The 20,672-nt window shown below is 50.0% G+C and overlaps 1 protein-coding gene and 1 long non-coding RNA gene across 2 annotated transcripts; one reads left to right on the forward strand and one right to left on the reverse strand.

Moving 5' to 3' along the window:
* Positions 1-8,362: 8,362 nt before the first annotated feature.
* On the forward strand, positions 8,363-20,544 carry PLK1 (polo like kinase 1). The gene is made up of 10 exons (XM_046668351.1): positions 8,363-9,835; positions 10,504-10,672; positions 11,420-11,564; positions 12,541-12,634; positions 13,872-14,091; positions 17,925-18,080; positions 19,077-19,154; positions 19,354-19,508; positions 19,600-19,782; positions 20,038-20,544. Exons 1-10 carry the CDS (start codon positions 9,428-9,430, stop codon positions 20,242-20,244), a joined length of 1,815 nt encoding a protein of 604 aa, XP_046524307.1. The 5' UTR covers positions 8,363-9,427; the 3' UTR covers positions 20,245-20,544.
* Positions 9,852-10,630, reverse strand: LOC124242923 (uncharacterized). The gene is made up of 3 exons (XR_006889550.1): positions 10,542-10,630; positions 10,135-10,267; positions 9,852-9,932 (listed from the first exon to the last, which is right to left on the reverse strand). It is a non-coding gene; the product is annotated as an uncharacterized LOC124242923 (long non-coding RNA).
* Positions 20,545-20,672: the final 128 nt, after the last annotated feature.

A 20,672-nucleotide genomic window follows, 5' to 3' on the forward strand; every position in this document is an offset into this window, starting at 1 on the left:
CGCCAAAGCAGAGCACGTGAACTTAACCACTTGGCCACAGGGCCGGCCCTAAGTTTAAAAATCTTTAATTCAAGTACATGATTCCAAAAATCTAATCCAATTAGTAAGGAAGGGACACATAATGAAATAGATCTTCCCAATCCAGCGCCCCAGTTCCATGTTCTACTTCTCAGAGGCAACTGCTCTGAACAGTTTTTGGTCTGTCCTACTGGAGATAGCCTGTGCCTGCACAAGCAGATATATATATCTATACACTGGCCTCTCGGAATTCACACAAATGCAAGCACACGCTAGATATGCTGTTCTGTACCTTGCTGCTTTTACTTACTGCATCTTAGAGATTGTTCCGTATTGGCACACACAGGTGATAAAAATAGTGGTCGCTACCATTTATAGTGTTTACCAACTACCAGGTACTCGTCTCAGTTCTTTACATTTATTGATTCCTTTAATGCTCACAACAAGCATGAAGTAGGTACAGTTATCCTCCCCAAGGAACAGAGGTTAAGTGTGTGCCCAAAATTATACAGCTAATGTGACAGTGAATCCAGGTGTTCTGGCTCTAGAGGCCGTTCTTTTATCACGATGCAGGAACCCCCCCCCCCCCGTACAATACCTTTCCTTGCCCCAGCTTGTGTCATCTGGCCAGCCCTGACTGTACAGAAAGCTGAGAAAGGGGGCATTTTGCTTTTTCAGGCAGGGAAGGACAAAGGGGGTTGGGCACGAGTATTGGGCGAACCGCCCGACGGTGTCTGCCGCAGGCGGCAAGCCTAGTGTGCCTCTGAGGAGACCTTCTCTTTGCACTGTGCCGTGTCGTCTGTAGCTGCAGTTGTGGTCTGACTAGATAAATGGGGTAAGTTCCTTGGGAGAATTGTCCTGCTTACAGTCACTAAATGGGGTCTTAAGATTCCGAATCACATGGTTGGCACTCTCTTCAAGAGAGATGCACAAACTAGATTAGACACAAGGCCAGTTAGAATGCTTTGTTGCAAGTGACCGAAATCCAGCTTGAACCAGTTTAAGCAAAAAAAAAAGGGGTTTTATTGGCTTACACAAGAAACCATGGAAAGAGGAGCTTGAGAGGCAGTGTAACGTGAACCTTGGGCAAGTTCCCTAATCTCCCTGTGGCCTGGTCTCCTACACTGTGCCCCATGACTAGCGCCCCCAGAACTGGTCTGCATTAACTGAGGTACTGTGTGTAAATGTTAAGGACAGCTCCTGGCACTTAGTCCTCCGTAAGTAATTTCTCATCCTTGCAGGGACAGCTATATCCAGAGAGTTAAACCCCATCAGGGTCTTTGTTTTTTACAGCTTTTTCATCTTCACATTAGTAAAAGTATAGACTGCACTGCTGGAACAAAGAGACCGCTAAAATACAGTGGCGGAAGGTTATTTCCTTACAAGATTGAAGGTTATTTCTTCTCACCTAACAGTGCAGGGGTAGACAGGTGGTCCAGGGCAGGTAGGCGGCTGGGTGCCACAATGTCATTAGGCACCCAAGTTCCTACTCTCTTGTCACATGCACACATTTAGTTACAAGGGAGGCTTTAAATTTAGTCTCTAGCTGGGCAGGCAAAACTCTAAGGAAAGAAAGAGATTCTAATAGTAAAAAGGAGAGGGAGAGAATGGGGAGACAGCAGGCAGACTCTCCCAGGCCTGTGTGTTGTCTTTCTCTTCTCCTACTGCAAGTGGGCTTTCTGCATGCATTGGGGCACATGGCAGCCAACAGCTATAGACATATTCTTCCAGCCTGGTGAGCCTGAAAGAAAAGTTTCTTCCCTCCAGTTCTAATTTGGAAAATCCCAGAGAAAGGTTCTGAGTGGTTTGTCATGAGTCCCATGACCTCTTGGATCAATCACTATGGCCAAGGATGTGCAGTCCCCTACCTGGGTCATGACCTTTCCTCCATCCCCCATCTGGTGGAGAAACAGCAGAGGCCACTACCAAAACAAGGTGCTGGGAAGACAAAAACAGTAGCTACTACAAACAGTAAGCAAGGTCTATAATTATGGACTGATAGTGTTTGAAAGTGTGTTGACAGTCAGGAGTGTGTGTCCTAGGAAAGGCCAGCTGGACTCTGTCTCCATGGTGGCTTTCACTCCAGGGACAATCTTTCACCAGGCAGTTACTTTTATTATCCCAGAGCAGAAAGTCTCTTTGTCCTCAGAATACTCTGGAAGAGCAGGCAGACGGAGAGCCCTTGGTTGGGACTCTTTCCACTTGGCTTAGAGCAGAGGGGAGAATAATTGGTTCACGTAGCTGATAAGGCCAGGGCTGCATCTGTCTTCAGGCAGTTTTCCAGGACTCACAACAGCGTCATCAGAACCTGTCTCTCTTCAGCTCTCGACTCTGCTTTTCTTTGAGTTCGCTTTGCTCTCAGGTTTCAGAAGTGACTCCAATTCTTGGTAGAAAGCTCTCCTTCTCTGACAAAACCCCTGGACATGGCTCTCATTGGTCCAAACCAAGGAGGTATCCAGCCTCGAGTAATCACTGTGACCAGGAAGATGGAATACACTGATTGGCTTGGCCTGGGTCGCATACCCACAGGGCTGAGACTTGGTGCCTGGTGGTTATAGTGAGGGTGATAGTACCAGAAGAAGGGATGAATGGGTGCTGGGCAGGATAAATCATTAGGTGTCCAGTTCAGGCCTCTTCCCTTTCTTCGGATGTCTTCACTTTCCTCTGTCTCCCTGCCCACCCTTATCCCCTCCCTGCCCAATCTCTCATTACTCTTGGTCTCGCGGGGTTTCTCCTGAGGGGTACTTGGGCCTGGATTAGGGGGCACAGAGAGGATGTTGCTTAGCCAAAGTGGAGTATTCAAAAAAGAGCCATTTGGAGGATGCTCCTCTGCCTGGAACTGCTTCCTCATGGACCCCATAGCACCTTATGGAGGGCCCTTGTCAAGGTCTAGGTGGAATTCTAATTATGTACCTGTGTTCTTATCTGAGCCCACACTAGCTGTGAGCTCCTGAGGAGGCAGGTGTGAGCCTGTGGGTACGCAGCATATACTTAATGGGGTGATTACCTGGATGTGAGCCCTCCTCCCCCTAGTCCCCACCCTACCCCGGGTAAGCCTCACGTTGCAGGATCCCCTGTGTGGGGAACAAGTTTGAATGATTAACTTGTCAGCCTCCTGTTCCCTGAGTCTTTTTCGCATGGCTGCACTGGGCCCTTGTGGTTGGTTGGGATCTGTGGTGGCTTCTGAATTAGTCACTTTGCATGAGCCAGTTCACTCAAAGCCTGAGTGAGACTACGGTTCCTTTCTTAGTCACTCTGACCCATCTGGGTGATGGCAGACTTGAAATGAATCAGAGAAACATTGCTTCTACTTAACACATCCTTGGAGGTTTCTCAGCTGGAAAGAAGGGATCCTGGTGGCTAGGGAGGCCTTTCTCAGTGTCTGGATCTGATCTGTGAGAGCCCACAGGGCGTCCAGAACATGGAGCCCCAGCCGTGTTCTGACTCACCCTCAGCCATTCTCCAGGACAGATTGGCATCTAACAGACCTAGATGGTTGCTATGGGCAGTCAGATCTAGCTGGCTAATCTCCTGGGGCTAGCTTCTCTGGAGCTGCAAGGACCCTGAAGTGGCATTGGCAGTGTTGGAACAATGTGTCCAGAGGCCTGGTTTTTTCAAAATAGGTGTCAGCAAAATGTGCTGCCAGCTTGGACCAGTTCCTGTAAGTCCATGATCACTGAAACACTTCTAGAACCCCCAGTGAGGGGGTTGTGCTTTTGTAGATCATGTACTTGCTGCCTTTCAGGGCTAGGAGGGCAGCCCTGACCTCATGCTACATTGCTTATTTATTCATTCAACAAATACTCACTGAGCCGCTGCTGAGTGCCATGCACTGCCCTAGGTCCTGAAGATACAGTGGAGAATAGGATGGAGTCAGTCCCTGCCCGTGGGGATCTTACGGCTCAGTGGGACAGAAAGCCAAGGAAACAAAAGGGATTTCTCTGATGGAGGCCTGACGGGCCATTCTTGAGGATCAGCATGGTGCTGAAGAAGATGGGTGCTGGAGATGCGCAGGTCAACTCCTAGCCCTGTGCTTTTGGGCAAGTTATCTCCCTTTGTGGGAGATTTCTCATCCATAAAATGAGGAAGAGGTGTAGGGGTTGTTAGGAGAATTTAAATGCATTCATACATGTAAAGCATGATTACTGGCTCAGGGTAAGCACTCAATAAATGGTCGTTTTAACTGCTATTCTTAGGAAGTGATACCTTAAGTGAAACCCCTTATAGTGTAAGGTACAGCATTCTTCTACTTTAAAATTTAAGACAAAATTAAGAACATCTTTCCCTTTATGATCAGTCCATCACGAAGAAGAGATGGAGGAAAGAAATCACCCTTCCTTGCTTTGCATCTATGGGGTACCAGGCACTTATTAGAAAACATTTACGGGGCCAGCCCAGGGGCATGTTAAGTTCATGTGCTCCACTTTGGTGGCCAGGGTTCATGGGTTCGGATCCTGGGCACGGACCTACACACTGCTCATCAAGCCATGCTGTGGTGGTGTCCCACATACAAAAAAAGGGAAGATGGGCACGGATGTTAGCTCAGTGACAATCTTCCTCAAGCAAAAAGAGGCAAATGGGCAACAGACGTTAGCTCAGGGCCATTCTTCCTCGGCCCCCGCACCACCAAAAGAAAACATTTAATATTCCCAATTGTCAAAAAAGTAGGGATTTTTACAATCCATTATGCAGAGGAGGAACCTGATCTTCAGAGAGGTTAAGAAAATTTCCCCAATGTCACACAGCTAATAAATGGCTGAGGTGGAATCAAAGCCAGGTCTTAGCTGGCTGCAAAGTCCATGTTTTCCGTGCCTCCTCCGATATGCTGGGTCTCCAAAGCACTTGGCCCTGACGACTATACTTGCTGTCTAGTCAGTTAATCCTTTGCTTTCTGAGGTTTTCGCTGGCAGGTGGGCCCCACCTGCTTCCATTATGCACTCTGACCCGGACCCTGAGGTGAGTGGAGTTAGCACAGGACATCCCGCTTCCCCAAGGAGAGTGAATGGCTTGCTCTGTGTCTCCAAGTCCACTGGGCCTCAGGCAGATGGCTTGTGCATGTGAAAATCATCCAAGGAAAGAGACACAGGAATGGAGTCCACACCCTCTCTGGCTTTCAGACCTTGGGTCTGGACATTAGCCCGTGGTTTTTCTCGGCCCTGCCAGCTTGTCTGTTTTCAGTTGCATTCATCTCAGCCTTTGGTGTCTGCTGGGTGCTCTTTCTGATTTCTCATGGGAGCAGCAAGAGCCTGAGGAAGCAGTAGGGTCAGAGGAGAGGGGAGAACAGGAAATATGAGAGGCCCAGGAAATGAAAGGTCTGTTGGAGACGCTGAGCTCCCAGGGAATAGACACAGGTTCTTTTTATTTCAATAATAATAACAAACAACAACTGATGTGACCATGTGCCTGGTACTGTTAAAGTGCTGTCCTCACGGAGTCTCTTGACAAGAACCTCAGGAGATAGGCACGCCATCTCCTCGAGAATCCTAGGAGATGGGCACTATGATTATCTTCATTTTATAGACATGGACACTGAGGCACAGAGAGGCTAAGTAATTTGCCCAAGGTCCTACAGCTAGTAAGGGGAGGGGCTGGCATTTAAACCCAGGCTTCTTTAGTTAGCTTAACCAATATGTCATATTGCTTTTTGATAGGGAGGGAGGGAGGGAGTGAACGAGTGAACAAGTGAGTCTGGGGTTTGGGGCCTGCCTCATTCACCCAGAGGCAGTGTGCAGAGAGGCAGTGCGCAGGCAGGTGTCCTTTGGGGTCAGCAGAGTTGGGTTGGAATTCAAGTTCTGCCACCTCATGGCTACGTGACCTTGGGCCCGTAACCTAATCTACAAGCACTCATTTCCTTATCTTCAAAATGTGAATAATAATCCTTTCCCCCTCAGGCCTTGGTGAGGATTAAATGAGGGGCTCTGTGAAGCTCTTAGAGCCTCATACCTGGCACATAGTAAGTGCTCAGTAGGAGTTGACTGTTAGTATTATTATCACTGCTGCTATGTGGGGAGATTATACTAACGTGGCATAAGTGCAGCTGTATAAAATTGGAGCTGCATGTTGACAAGGACTAGAAGGGACTATGAACACAGCTGTTAAGGAATGAAAGGGAGTTAAAGAAAGTTTCTTCAATGCTTCATCATTTTTTAGTAAATATTCCTCAGTGGAATAAATAAAACATACATGCAGTGGTGCTCAATGGCCTTTGAATGTATGAATGAAAAACATTCTAACTTGGTTTTATTGGTTGAGTCCATTGCTTAAATATCATACTATATCGCAGTGGATACCCTTGGGGGGTTGCCTCTGGAAGGGAGTCAGTGCAGAAAAGAGTTAACATTGCAGGCCTGCAGTTACAACTCTGTAAATGCTGAATTTACTGCTAGGGGTTTGAATAAATTCACAATGAGAAAAAAAGGGAGATTTTTTTTTTTTTAAATGGCTTTGTATTTTCTGCCTGTCGTATCTGGATATACGATAAAGTTGATTTAAAATGTTATATATGCTTATAATTTTATAAATGCTAGAGGGATCATCCTAATTAAAGAAAGATGCAAAAAAATAGAATTATGAAGGTGTTGCGGGGGGAGGTGCAGCTTCCTTGCTTTTTGCCACCAGTGTGTAGGTTGGAATTTAAATTCTTTTGGTATTGGAACGAGAACCAGTCTCCATAACTGATGATTTTTGCTATGATTTGTGTCTGTTGGAGCCTCAGGAAGGAAGGAGACAACATGAACAAAGAGGCAATCTCTGGATAGAAATACACATTTAGAATTTGAAAAAGCAGTTAAATTGCTAATAAGCCCATGTTGAAATCAAATGTCTGACGCGTAGAGGCTGATGACTGTGCAGCCTGCTGTGCGTATTTTTGAGTGGATCAGTTTGGACTCTACAACTGACAAGATAAAGAGGAAGCCTTGCTGGTCACTTGGTCTTGGACCTGGCTGGCTGGCACTGCCGCCTGCCTTTGCTGCTGCCGAAGAAAAGCAGCTGGCTTGTTGGGAATCCCAAATTCACTGATCCTAATGGCCTGGACCTTACTCTAAGCTGAAAAGTGATACTGACAGCCATGAGCTGCTTCAGCCTCAACAGGAGCTGTGCTAAACTGAAAGCAGACACAGGCTCTATGAACAGGACTCAGACCCCAGGACCACTGGAGATTTAGGACCCCTTCTGTGGAGCTCTAAATTATGGAAACATACATCCTGAATGCTGGCTGGACCAGCTGGGTCACATAGAGATGCCCACAGGAAAGGGCGTGTTCTCTGATGGGACCATCTGAAATCAAGCCGCTGATCAACTCTTTATCTCCGATGCAGAGGTTAAATTGCATCCTAACTTGTCATCCCTGCCAGAAGCTGCAAGTTGGGGGAGGGCACATCACAGGCACATCTGGGAAGCTTGCGCCTGGTTTCCTCTAGACGTCGCCTTGAGCGCCGTTCCCCGTGCTGGTAGCCCCAAGCTGTGATGCGGCCCAGCTGCCGTGAGTAGGCTGTATGCTGAGTGCTCTGAGGCTCCTAGTGAATCATCGCATGGGGCCCCCCAGCACAGGGCACAGGGGGACTTCTGGGGTGTAGGTAATGTTCTCTTTCTCAGTCCCGGTGCCGTTGACGTGGGGTGTGTTCAGTTTGTGAAAATTCACTGAGCTCTACAATTATGTAATATACATTTTTTCTGTACACAGATTCAACTTCAATAAAAAGATAAAATAGAAGATTACACAGCACTGGGATCAAAAATAATAACTTAGTTAAAAAAAAAAACTTCCCTTTATCCAGCAGACATTTTAGTTACCCCTTTTTACCAGGCATTGCGCTGGGAGCGTGGTATGTGGGGTAGGAAAGACATCATCATTGCCTCTCGGTTTATTTGGGGGCAAGTAAAGGGATCCTTACAGCGTGGTTGATTTTTGCTGGGCTCTTTCAGAGACATCATATGGTGCGAGGGGCCACAGAGAAAGGGCTTCTAACTCGGGTATTTTGCCATTGCAGGGGTGCCACTCACGTATTTGTGGAAGCCAGACAGGCAATGGGCAAAGGGGATAGCTGGGATCTGAGGCACACCAGGCAGCTATGGTGGCAAGAGTTGCCAGAGCTTCTAGTTTTTTCGGGAAAAGCCACAAATCTGAATTTTTATGTGAACCCTCTAGATTTTTTTGAGGAAGATTAGCCCTGAGCTAATATCCACTGCCAATCCTCCTCTTTTTGCTGAGGAAGATGGGCCCTGAGCTAACATCCATGCCCATTGTCCTCTACTTTATATGCCAGATGCCTGCCACAGCATGGCTTGCCAAGTGGTGCGTAGGTCCATGCCTGGGATCCGAACTCGTGAACCATGGCTGCCCAAGCAGAGTATGCCAACTTAACCCCTACGCCACCAGGCCACCCCCAGAAGCCTCTTGACTTTTAAGTGCTGTGAATGAATCCAAATTTTAAAAAGTGGGAGGCCAAACAAAACACCCCTGCAGGCCAGGTTTGGCCTTGGCCTGCCAGTGTGCCAGGCATTCTGCCGACCAGCCATCCTCCCTCTGAGCAAACAATTGAGGGTCGGCTCTCTCTGACACTGGAAATACAGCAGTGAGCAAGCCAGACCGCTGACTTTCTTACCCGGTGGGGGCTCTCCTACTGTGCTTCCCAGACTGCGGCGTGTTGGAATCACCTGGGCAGCTGCGTTGGAAGTCAGATTCTGACTCGGGAGGTCTGCGCTAAGGCCTGAAATTCTGCCTTTCCAACAAGCTCCCAGGTGGCGGCGATGCTGACCGCCTGAACCGTCCTCGGAGCGCCGTTGCCCTGCAGTCCAGGGCAGCTCAGGAGCAGCTGTTATTTGAAGGAGGGGAGTGGGCGCTTGCTTAGCAAGCAGCCTAATTTTACTTAGATTTTAGTTTATTGGGGTGACTTGGAAGAGAGAGCAGATGACATCAGAGGCGGGTGCTAAGGCTCTCCTAACCTATCTCTTGGCGCTGCCGGGTCTCTCAGAGTTTACATTCTAGAAAGTGGGGTGGGGGTGGAGGGAGGGGTTGGGAAAAGCTTCCTGGAGGAGGTGCCTGTGAACTGGAGGAGCTTCCCCGGCCGCGAGAAAGGGAGAAACCCTGAACTCGCCCTCTCCTGGGGCTGGGGCTGGCTTCCCCACGCCGCGGATGGTTTCCCAGGCATCCCACGTGGCTGCTGTCCGCGAGTCCCTGTCAATCAAGTTTTTTCCCCGCCTGGGAACGGGTTTAAAGGCGGCTGCGGTGCAGAGCGGTCCCAGAGTGCCGCGCGGCGGGCGGGTTTGGATTTTAAATCCCCGCGGCCAATCAGGGGCGCGCAGGCTGCAGTAACGTTCCCGGCGCCGCGTTTGAATTCGAGGAGGAGCGGAGCCGTGCCAAGCCTCTGCCCAGACCCTACTAGGTCCGCTGAGCAACTCCGGGAACATGAGTGCGGCGGCAACTGCAGGGAAGCTGGCGCGGGCACCAGCCGACCCAGGGAAAGCCGGGGCACCTGGAGTTGCAGCTCCCGGGGCCCCGGCGGCTGCCCCGCCGGCGAAAGAGATCCCGGAGGTCCTAGTGGACCCGCGCAGCCGCCGGCGCTATCTGCGGGGCCGCTTTCTGGGGAAGGGCGGCTTTGCCAAGTGCTTCGAGATCTCGGACGCAGACACTAAGGAAGTGTTCGCAGGCAAGATTGTGCCTAAGTCGCTGCTGCTCAAGCCGCACCAGAAGGAGAAGATGTCCATGGAGATATCCATTCACCGCAGCCTCGCCCACCAGCACGTCGTAGGCTTCCACGGCTTCTTCGAGGACAACGACTTCGTGTTCGTAGTGTTGGAGCTCTGCCGCCGGAGAGTGAGTATCGCCGCTGGGAGACTGGAGCTGCCCGGGGGCCGGGGTTGGGGCGTCCGGGGCTCGGAGCTGGTAGGGAGGAGGTGCTGGGAACCTTGAGCTAGGGATGGAAAAGGTCCCGGGTAGAGGGTGCTTGGCACTCGGAGCTGCTGCGGGGGGGCGGGGGGGGGGGGGGTCCGGGTGAGGGGGGGCGCGGGACCCGTTGCTGCTAGAGAAGGCGGCTCCTGGACGCGAGGTGTTGGGCGGAGGGAGGGCGGGGGAGGCGCGGGGCCGGGGAGAACCCTGGTAATGGACCCACTTACCGGAGTTGCTAAGGGAGGAGTCCCAGGTAAGGGGTGCTGTGGACCCGGAGATTCCGGAGTGGGGTCGAGTCAGGGAGAGGGTGGTTGAAGCCAAACTTCGGAGCTTCCGGGGAAGAGCGGTGGCGAAAGGGATCTGCCCGGGGAGGGGATATTGAGAACTCTGAGCTTCCAGAGTGGGGCTGAGAAGGGACTCCCAGGTAAGGGGCTTGAGAGGGGCTGCTATGAACGATTGTGGCCGGGATTAGGGGAAAGTCCAGATCGCAGTTGTCCTGGAGAAGGAATTGGGGGGAGGGCCCTGGCTGCCTTTACCTAATGACACCTCCTCACCCCCTTGGGCCTCCTCACTTCTCCTCTCCTTCCCCCGCCCAGTCTCTCCTGGAGCTGCACAAACGGAGGAAAGCACTCACCGAGCCCGAGGCCCGCTACTACCTGCGGCAGATCGTCCTCGGCTGCCAGTACCTGCACCGAAACCGGGTTATTCACCGGGACCTCAAGCTGGGCAACCTCTTCCTGAACGAGGATCTGGAGGTGAAAATAGGTGAGGTGCTGGGCCTGCAGGGCGGCTTGACACCACTACAGGAAGTGGGAATGAGGCGGAGGCTGGGGGAGGAAATAGGAAGGAGACAGGGAGGGAGAGGGTGGTGGAAGTCTGGGCTGTTGATTGCCTCTAGAATCTTCTCTTTAGGGCAGACATTTAAAACAGAGCTCACAAGCCAGTATCTTGCCTGCAGATGCATTTTTTGTGCCCCTACACAGAATTTTTTAAAAAGAATTTGAATTAGGTTCCAATTTTTTATATTAGGTTTGACATAAAAACTTGGATTTGGAGCTCCTTTTAAACAATCGGAAGCTCCAGCAGTTCAGGGACAGATTCCCTTAGGGCAACTCTTTGCTGGGCTGAAAAGCTCCTGTTCCCTTTAGGCAGGCTCCCTCTGGTTTGCTACTGTCCCCACCCCTCCCTATTACTTCCTCACAAACTTGCCAAGTAGCAGTCTTGATGTTGACTTGCTTGATCTCTGAAGGTGTTTGAGTTTTGCTGTCCCCATCAAGTCCCTTTTAGAAGCACAGCCCTCCTTTCTAAGGAGAGGGGGAGGAGCATCCTGGGGAGGCCCCCCTGGGGCCAGTATGCTGGGAGACTCCTGGGCAAGCCTTGCTGTGCACAAGGAAGGGAGGCTTGAGGTTCAAATGACCCTGGTTCTTGATGGTGAGACCGGAAGCAGATGTCTGCAGTGACAGCTGACAGAGGCTAACATCCGAGTGCCCCCTCTTCCTCCCTCTGTCTCAGGGGATTTTGGACTGGCAACCAAAGTCGAATATGATGGGGAGCGGAAGAAGACCCTGTGCGGGACTCCTAACTACATAGCTCCTGAGGTGCTGAGCAAGAAAGGGCACAGCTTCGAGGTGGACGTGTGGTCCATTGGGTGCATCATGTAAGTTGGCTGTTGTCTCAGGACCCACTCGGCCTCAGCAGGGGCCCTTTTGCACATCTCCCCTGGCTGACTTTAGCCTGTGGACCTTTCTGCCTATGGAAAGGCTGCTCCAGGGGACAGATTGCCCAAAATAAAGCCTAATTCCCATCTCTCTCCTTGTCACTGGTGTATCCTGTAGGATTCCTGCAGCCTGGTCCAGGGAAGGGAGAGGGAAGGTCTCCACAAACTTGCTCTAGCCCTTCGCTACCCAAAGTGGTCCCCAGAGACCAGCAGCATCATCCCCTGGGAACTTGGTAGAAATACAGAGTCTCAGGACCCAGACTACTGGATCAGAATCTGGATTTCAAAAGATCCCGGGGTCATTCTTGTCTACAATAAATTTTAGAACCACTGGTCTAGAAAGGAGCATTGGGTGGGAGGAACAGGCCGGGAGTGAGGGCTGGCAGGAGGCAGTGTCTGTGATCTGTCTGGATCGAGGCCGTCAGGGGGGCTGGGTGGTGGGCAGAGGCTGGGGCCTTCTCAGGTGTTAGCTTTTTGTTGTTGGCCTGGGCACTGGAGAGTTAGACATGAGTCAGAGCAATGGCTTTCACACTTCCTTGCAATGGAGGTTTTCCAAGTGGAAACTTCAAGCTTTAAGTTCTGCACCATTGAACATGGAGCTGCTTCCGTCAGAACAGGTCGTCCACCCACTTTGACCTGTTTCGTGTTGGCCGACGGCCTCCGGGGCCCTGGATCACCACAGGCTGTAGTTGAAAGTCACTGGCCCCGGAGCTCTATCTCATCACCTGAATTCTCCTTAGGGCTCTCCCCGCCAGTGTCCCGGCTCCTGGGGCTGCTCAGGGGACGTGGGGACTGTCCTCAGGCTCAGAGTGAGTGTCCCAGGGATGCCTGGCCTCCACTCTGGCCCTGAGATGATTCCTCCCGTGTCTGAGTTTTGGCTGAGAGTCTGGAGCAATGTCCCACCTTGTTCCTACAGGTATACCTTGTTAGTGGGCAAGCCGCCTTTTGAGACCTCTTGCCTAAAAGAGACCTACCTCCGGATCAAGAAGAATGAATACAGCATTCCCAAGGTGACTGAGCACACTTTAAGTTTACATTTATTTTGTTTTGTTTTGTTTTCTCCCCAAAGCTATTTACTGAGCTGGGGTAACTGCAGAGCTCTGGAGGGCCCGTGTCTGAAACTGCATACAGAGCCTGATGTCTGTGCACAAAGAAGCAGAAGTGCTGTTTGAGCTTTGGAAAGGGACGGTCTTGATTCAAATGGGCTCTGCCACTTAGCAGCCAGGTCACAATGGGCAATTGGCCTGAATCTTCTGTAGTCTCCCATCTATAAGATGGAGTCGCTGCCTCTGGAGCACCTTGGGGTGCCTTACATATACAGTAAGAGCTCACAGAATTGTGAACCTCTGTGAGTCCAAAGTGGTGTGCATTTTCACAGCCACCAGTGTAAACACACCGAAAGGGATAGCCTGTTCCTGTGGAAGCCTGGCACACGGCTGCTTTCCAGTTTGGTATCCTCACCTTGTGTGAGGGCAAGAGTCCTGTCTCCATAGGGACAGACGGACTAAATCAGTCAAAGGGTCAGACAGAGCATGGCGTGGTTCAGAGTGTGGGTGCCTGAGCCTTCTAGACTCCTTCGGAGTGGGTGCTGCTCCACCACTCACTAGGTGTGTGTTCTTAGGAAAGGCTCCTAACCTCTCTGTGCCTCAGTTTCCTTATCTGCAAAAGGGGCATGGTGGTAGAGATCTGTGCCTCCTAGATGTCTTTGTGACCGTGAAATGAGTAATATTCTTTAAGTGCTTAGAATGCTTTCCTGGCTCACAGTAAGTGCGTAGCCACTGGTAGGCTGTCACTATGTACCTGACCTGTGCTAGGGTGAGTCTTCTCCCGGGGGCTCCAAGCTTGGCGCTGCGTCCCCAGTTCAGAGATGAAGATGCAAAGGCCCTACAAAGTCGGGTTACTTGCCGCAGCTGGTGTTGAGTGGCAGGCTGGGATTTGAACCCAGGTCTTTATGACCTCAGAGCCTGTGTTCTCAAGTGCTGCTCCAGTGGTGAGCATCTCAAATTAAGGGAGAGCAAATTCAGGGGAAAAATGACCTCAAGCTAATCTTGAGTCTCAGGAGGAAGGAGAAATGATCGTCCTCACTTAGGTTGGTGCCTGCTGACTCAGTGAAGCCGATAGTGGGGAGCGTGGCCTGTTGGAGACCAGGGGGCCTGCGTGTGGACCAGGACATGCAGTTCCTCTGTGACAGTGCTGGACTCAAGTCCCCATTAGTCCTGCTTATGGCTCTCCCTCTCTCTGCTCCAGCACATCAACCCGGTGGCCGCCTCCCTCATCCAGAAGATGCTGCAGACAGATCCCACTGCCCGCCCGACCATTCACGAGCTGCTCAATGACGAGTTTTTCACTTCTGGCTATATCCCTGCCCGTCTCCCCATCACCTGCCTCACCATTCCACCGAGGTTCTCAATCGCTCCCAGCAGCCTGGACCCCAGCAACCGGAAGCCTCTCACAGTCCTCAATAAAGGTAAAGCAAGGGGCTGGGGAGACAGCAGACCCCCAGGGAGAGCCTAGGCTGCAGTGCGTGGATGGGTGGTCCCCAGAGCTCATGTATGCAGTAGGACAGGCCCTGGTCCTTGAATCCACAGCTCCCACCCTCCCGTGGCAAAATGCCCTTCTTCCCCTTGACCTTGTCAGGAAAGACAGACCTTGCCATGGCTGAATCAGCCCCGTCAGGCCAAAAAGAGAGTGGACTGAATGTCACACCTGAAAAATTCTTATCATTTAAAAAAATTCCTAACATCACTCTTGCATGGGTCATTGAAAAAATATGAGAAATTTCAAATATACACATGGAACATAGTGTAGTAGCCCCCACGTACCCAACAGCTATCAACATTTTGTCACGTTTGCTTCATCTCTCCTTTTTTGTTCCTTTGAAGTTGTTTTTTTTCTCTCCCCAAAGCCCCCGAGGACATAGTTGTATATTTTTAGTTGCGAGTGCCTCTGGTTGCGCTGAAGCATTTTTGAAGTTAATCCCAGACATCTCATCATTTTATCCTCATAAACTTTGGTATATGCTTCCGTTTAAAAGGATGGATAGGGCCAGCCCAGTGGCACAGCGGTTAAGTTCGCACATTCCACTTCTCTGCAGCCTGGGGTTCGCAGGTTCGGATCCTGGGTGCGGACATGGCACCGCTAGGCAAGCCATGCTGTGGTAGGCATCCCACACATAAAGTAGAGGAAGATGGGCACGGATGTTAGCTTAGGGCCAGTCTTCCTCAGCAAAAAAAAAAGAGGACGATTGGCAGCAGATGTTAGCTCAGGGCTAATCTTCCTCAAAAAAAAAAAAACAAAAACAAATAAAAGGATGGACATTTTCTTATAAAGCCACCTACCATTGCTTGGGTTGTCATTGTTCTAGGTCTCTTCAGGGGACAGAATTAGGAAATACATAATTTGGGGGGGACAACCTTGAGTTTATGCTGATATTTCTTGTTCATGTTTTTTCAACATTTTATTTTGTTATTTCAAACTTATGAAAAGTTATAAAAATAGACAAAAACCTCCTGTACCCGCTTACCCAGATCCACCAATTAACATTTTTTTCACATTTGCTGTGTCAGTGTCTTTCTCTTTATAGACATATACAAATATATATATATTTTTTCCTGGACCATTTGAAAGTAAGTTGTGTACATCCTGGCCTTTACCACTTAACACTTCAGTGTGTATTTCCTGAGAGCAAAGATGCTTTTGCATAACCACAGCACATGGCACAGTTAGCAAGTGTAGGAAATTTGACACTGATACAATCTTGTCTTATAGCAAATCTTTTTCTCTGGTATGGCGTTACTACTTTTCTTTTGGTAATTTATAAGTGTCTGATTCAAATATATTACAGGATTTTTACTTCTTTGATTTTATTTATTCATTTATTTTTTGCTTGAGAAAGATTGTCGCTAACATTGGTGCCAGTCTTCCTCTATCTTATGTGGGATGCCACCACAGCATGGCTTGAGGAGCGGTGCTAGGTGCACTCCTGGGATCCGGAGCCATGAACCCCAGCCACCAAAGCAGAATGCGCGAACTTAACCGCTATGCCTCTGGGCTGGCCCCAACTTCTTTGATTTTATATTTGTATTTCTTTTCCCTTAACTGAAAATCTTGTTTACATACATTAATATACATAAGTTTTTCAACATATATAAACTAATTCCTTTTATTAAATGATGTTTTATTTTCTTGCAGTTCTATTTGTCCTTAGAATACATTTCACTAAGGATATATAGTGTAAAAAAAAAAAAGAGAGGTCACTTGAAATACTTTTTTTCTCTCTGTGGATATAGCAGCAATTTAATATGTAAATTCATTTGTTTCAGTTATAATCTAATACTGTTAAGGATTACTTTATTCTTTTTTTTTTTAAATTACTTTTTCAAAGATTTTATTTTTTTCCTTTTTCTCCCCAAAGCCCCCCCCGGTACATAGTTGTATATTCTTAGTTGTGGGTCCTTCTAGTTGTGGCATGTGGGACGCTGCCTCAGCATGGTTTGGAGAGCAGTGCCATGTCCGCGCCCAGGATTCGAACCAAGGAAACACTGGGCTGCCTGCAGCGGAGCGCGCGAACTTAACCACTCGACCACGGGGCCAGCCCCTACTTTATTCTTTTGGTTTCAATTTTTGACATCTCTTTCTCTTGGTGAGGTTAATCTTGATCATAGTGCTGTCTGATGATTTCTCCCCTGCAGAGTTACTGTTTTTCCCTTTTTTTTTTTTTTTTACTTTTTATTAAGATTACGATAGTTTACAACCTTGTGAAATTTCAGTTGTACATTATTGTCAGTCTTGTTGTAGGTGCACCCCCTCACCCTTTGTGCCCACCCCCACCCCCCTTTTCCCCTGGTCACCACCAATCCTGTTTTTCCCTTTGTAATTAATACATTCCTTGCCAGGAGCCACTTTGAGGCTTTCCTGTTTCTCCTCAAACTTTTGCCCACCTATCTTAGCATCCATGGTGGATCTTGCCTGCAGCAATTATTAACATGGTATTCCAACAGTGCCTTTCCTCTTTCCTCGCTCCCTCTGCATTCGTCAGTTGGAATTCTTCTGTAAGGTAGACCTGTCGCTTCTCTCCCATATATTTATTTATTTGGTTATTTGTGTCACTATGGACTCGTGGATATTTATTCTTTGGCCTATAATGTAATATTATTTTAAGGATAGCTTTTTTTCTTTTGGTTTTAATTTTTGAACATAAAACATTTTATAAAAACTTCTTGGGGCTGGCCCCACGGCCGAGTGGTTAAGTCTGTGCGCTCCGCTGTGGCGGCCCAGGGTTTCGCCGGTTCCAGTCCTGGGTGCGGACATGGCACCGCTCATCAAGCCATGCTGAGGCAGCATCCCACATGCCACCACTAGAAGGACCTACAACTAAAAACATACAACTATGTACCAGGGGGCTTTGGGGAGAAAAAGGGAAAATAAAATCTTTAAAAAAACAACAACAAAAACTTCTTATGCTGGGAATTTTCAAACTTACCCAAAAGTAGAGGGAACTGTAAGATGACCTCCCATGTATTCATCATCCACTGTCAGCAGTTATCAACATTTGCCCGTACTTGTTTTTATCTATCCCACTCCCGCCTCCCTTTCTTGCTAGAGTTTTTAAAAGCAAATTCCAAATATCTTATTATTTCACATTTAAGTCCTTAGCATAGTTTTTTTTAATTGAAAGAGGAATTTCACATATACAAGGAGAACTAGCACATGTTGGTGGGGAAAGAATTAAACATTTAAGCATAAGGACAACAAGAATCATGCATGCTTCTACCACTCAAATATAACCCATGTTAAAATTTCAATGTGTATCTTCTCAGACTCTTTTTGGTCACGTATGAGTATATAAAGCAAATTTTAGGGTGGAAAAAAATTTCTTACATTTTCGTTAAATGCCTCCTTAATCCATCCTGCCAATCTGTGATTTATTGAGCCTTCCATTTTCCTGGTGCTGAAGATGCTTTTAATTCTTGGCTTGAAGCTGGGCGGCTCCAAACTGCTGGTGCCTTTGACCTGTCTCCCCGAGTGACGGGTGGTATGCTGCAGCGCCAGGGGCCTGAGTGTCTGAAGCTCTGTGTGTATGTGGCCGTGAAGCCTTCCTAAAGGGCTTGGCCTGGTCCTGGAGGTAGCAGCGAGTACTGTGCACCTGTCATTAGCACATGAGCTCTAATAACCTGGCACTGACTCAGTTTACCCAAAGCAACGGCAACTAAGAGTTTTTCCCTGGGGAGAGTTCCAGCTGTAGCAGGGGGTCCCATGCCCCTCTAACCAGCTGATGACCATGTCTCATCTTCTTCCTAGGTGTAGAGAACCCCATGCCCGAGCGGCCCCGGGAAAAAGAGGAACCAGTGGTCCGGGAGACCAGCGAGGCAGTCGACTGCCACCTTGGTGACATGCTGCAGCAGCTGCACAGTGTCAATGCCTCCAGGCCCTCCGAGCGGGGGCTGGTGAGGCAAGGTGAGCATGGCAGGGGCCTGGGAGGGGGGTGCCTGGGGCATCTGGAGAGGGCAGGGAAGTCTCCGCCAGCACAGTATGGGCGGCTTTGCCAGGCCCCTGTCTCCGGAAAACGTTTAGTTTCCCTATTTCCTGTAGATTAAAATCCAGATGAGTTAGCCTGTTGTCCAAGGCCCTCCTCGGCCTGGCCCTTTCCTCCCTTTCCTGACGCGTCTGCTCTAGCTCCACAACTGCCCCGTCTTCCAGCCCTCAGTGTGCTACTGTGTAATCTGTACACGCTGCTGCTTCCGCTCCGTCTTGAAGACAGTCGAAATAACAGCCCCAGACGCTCTCCAGCCTCAGGGCTTGTGCTCGCACTGTTCCCTTCTCCTGGAACGCACTTCCTCCACAGATCTGCGTGGCACACACACTCACCTCCCTCAGCTGTCCCCTCTGCGCATGTCCCCGGGCCCCACTCCTAGCACATCCCCCTTCCCTGCTTTGTAAATTCTCCATAACACTTCTCACCTAATGTATTCTAAAGTTTCCATATCTGTTTATTGTGTTTTTTAAAAAGAGATTATTGCATGCACTGAACATAACATGTTGATGTATTTGGAATTGTCTATCTTCTCACAATTTTTTAATCACTCAAAACTGGAAAACCAGATAAGCCGTCAGCCACGGACTCTCACCATGATCGAAGTAACTGTAATATCTGTCCGTGTTTACTTTGATGAGTCTCTGTCCCTGTGCCTGGAGTGCAAGATCCATGAAGGCTGAGTTTGTGCCATTGCTCACTGTGCCTGCGACTGTGCCTGGCACACAGGGGGCCTTGGATGAATGCATTCCTGAGTGAATGAGTGGACTTGGTACTCTGCCCTGTAACTTTCGTCTTGGATGTCTGTCCTGCTGCTGGTCTGAGCTTGTTGGTGGCAAGCCTGCCTGGTGTGGACTGCCTGCGGGGACCAGAGGGGAAGAGGCTGGTCCTGACCAGCTCTCCGTCTGTTTCTGTCCCAGAGGAGGCTGAGGATCCCGCCTGCATCCCCATCTTCTGGGTCAGCAAGTGGGTGGACTATTCGGACAAGTACGGCCTCGGTAGGTTTCCTCCAGAATGGGTGGGTGGCTCAGGCCTGGCCTAGTGACCCTTTGAGTTGTTACAGGCTCTTGCCTGTTTTGGCTCCCAGGTCTTCGCTCAACACTTTCCTATCTCCATCCCAGGCCTCCCCGTTCCAGCTCCCAATGCCCCCCTGCTCCCTACTCCCCCTTTCTGAGGTCTCCCTCCACCTACCGCTAGGGTATCAGCTGTGTGACAACAGCGTAGGGGTGCTCTTCAATGACTCTACGCGCCTCATCCTGTACAATGATGGCGACAGCCTGCAGTACATAGAGCGTGATGGCACCGAGTCCTACCTCACCGTGAGTTCCCATCCCAACTCCTTGATGAAGAAGGTGAGTGCTGGCTGGGTGTGGCCGGGAGTGAGGGATTTGCCTGCCAGGGCCGGGCTCTAACTCTGGATTCCCTCCCTCACTTCCCAACCAGATCACTCTTCTTAAGTATTTCCGAAACTACATGAGTGAACACTTGTTGAAGGCGGGCGCCAATATCACGCCCCGGGAAGGTGACGAGCTAGCCCGGCTACCCTACCTGAGAACCTGGTTTCGCACCCGTAGCGCCATCATCCTGCACCTCAGTAATGGCTGTGTGCAGATCAACTTCTTCCAGGTGAGCCGTGGGTGCCCTGGGGCTGGGGAGAGTTGGGGCGGGGTATTGTGACTGTCAGCGGGCCCACAGAGTTGGGTGGGGAGTGGGACAGGCATGGGATCTGTCCTTGCAGTAGGAAGGGAGTGAATTGGGATGAGACCCCCCCCACCACCACCCCGTGAACTTGGGACATCTTCCCTCTGTCCACGTACCTAGCAGCTGGGATCTTCCATCCACTGATCACCCTCTGTCTGTCCATCCCTCCTTCCCTCATAGGACCATACCAAACTCATCCTGTGCCCGCTGATGGCAGCCGTGACCTACATCGACGAGAAGCGGGACTTCCGCACGTACCGCCTGAGCCTCCTGGAGGAGTACGGCTGCTCCAAGGAGCTGGCCAGCCGGCTCCGCTACGCCCGCACCATGGTGGACAAGCTGCTGAGCTCACGCTCGGCCACCAATCGCCTCAAGGCCTCCTCGTAGGCCTCCCTCTCCTCCGGACTGGTGTCCTCCTCTCCCAACCAGCACCTTGGCCCATACTGGTTAGCTCCCATGGTGCTAGTTTTGTAAAGTGTCCCCCAGCCCTGGGGGCTGGGGAGAGAGCGCCGTCATCTCTGTAGGTGGGGGTCGCTACGTAAGTTATTTTTGTACATGTCCGGGTGTGGGTTCTACGGCCTCTTCCCCTCCCCTCTCAACCCCACCGTATGAATTGTACAGAATATTGCTATTGAATTCGGGACTGTCCTTCCTTGCCTTTATACACATTAAACACATGTGAGTCTTCGTTTTCTTCTTGTATTCCCTGAGGTGCCTGGGCTCGGGGCTCATCTTTGCTCCAGTATCCCCAGGCTGCCAAGCGTCTGCCAGTCTTTCTGACGCTGAGGCCAGTCTCCGCCATAGGCCCAACTCCT

This window comes from Equus quagga, chromosome 7, assembly GCF_021613505.1.
Source record: "Equus quagga isolate Etosha38 chromosome 7, UCLA_HA_Equagga_1.0, whole genome shotgun sequence".
In the NCBI taxonomy this organism is placed as follows: domain Eukaryota; kingdom Metazoa; phylum Chordata; class Mammalia; order Perissodactyla; family Equidae; genus Equus; species Equus quagga.

Bases quoted from the DNA above. Each gene is read 5' to 3' on its own strand.
- PLK1 (XM_046668351.1), top strand. From the start codon at position 9,428: ATGAGTGCGGCGGCAACTGCAGGGAAGCTGGCGCGGGCACCAGCCGAC. The intron at 11,565-12,540 runs GTAAGTTGGCTG...TTGTTCCTACAG, and splicing joins TGGTCCATTGGGTGCATCAT to GTATACCTTGTTAGTGGGCA. The intron at 19,783-20,037 runs GTGAGCCGTGGG...CTTCCCTCATAG, and splicing joins TGCAGATCAACTTCTTCCAG to GACCATACCAAACTCATCCT.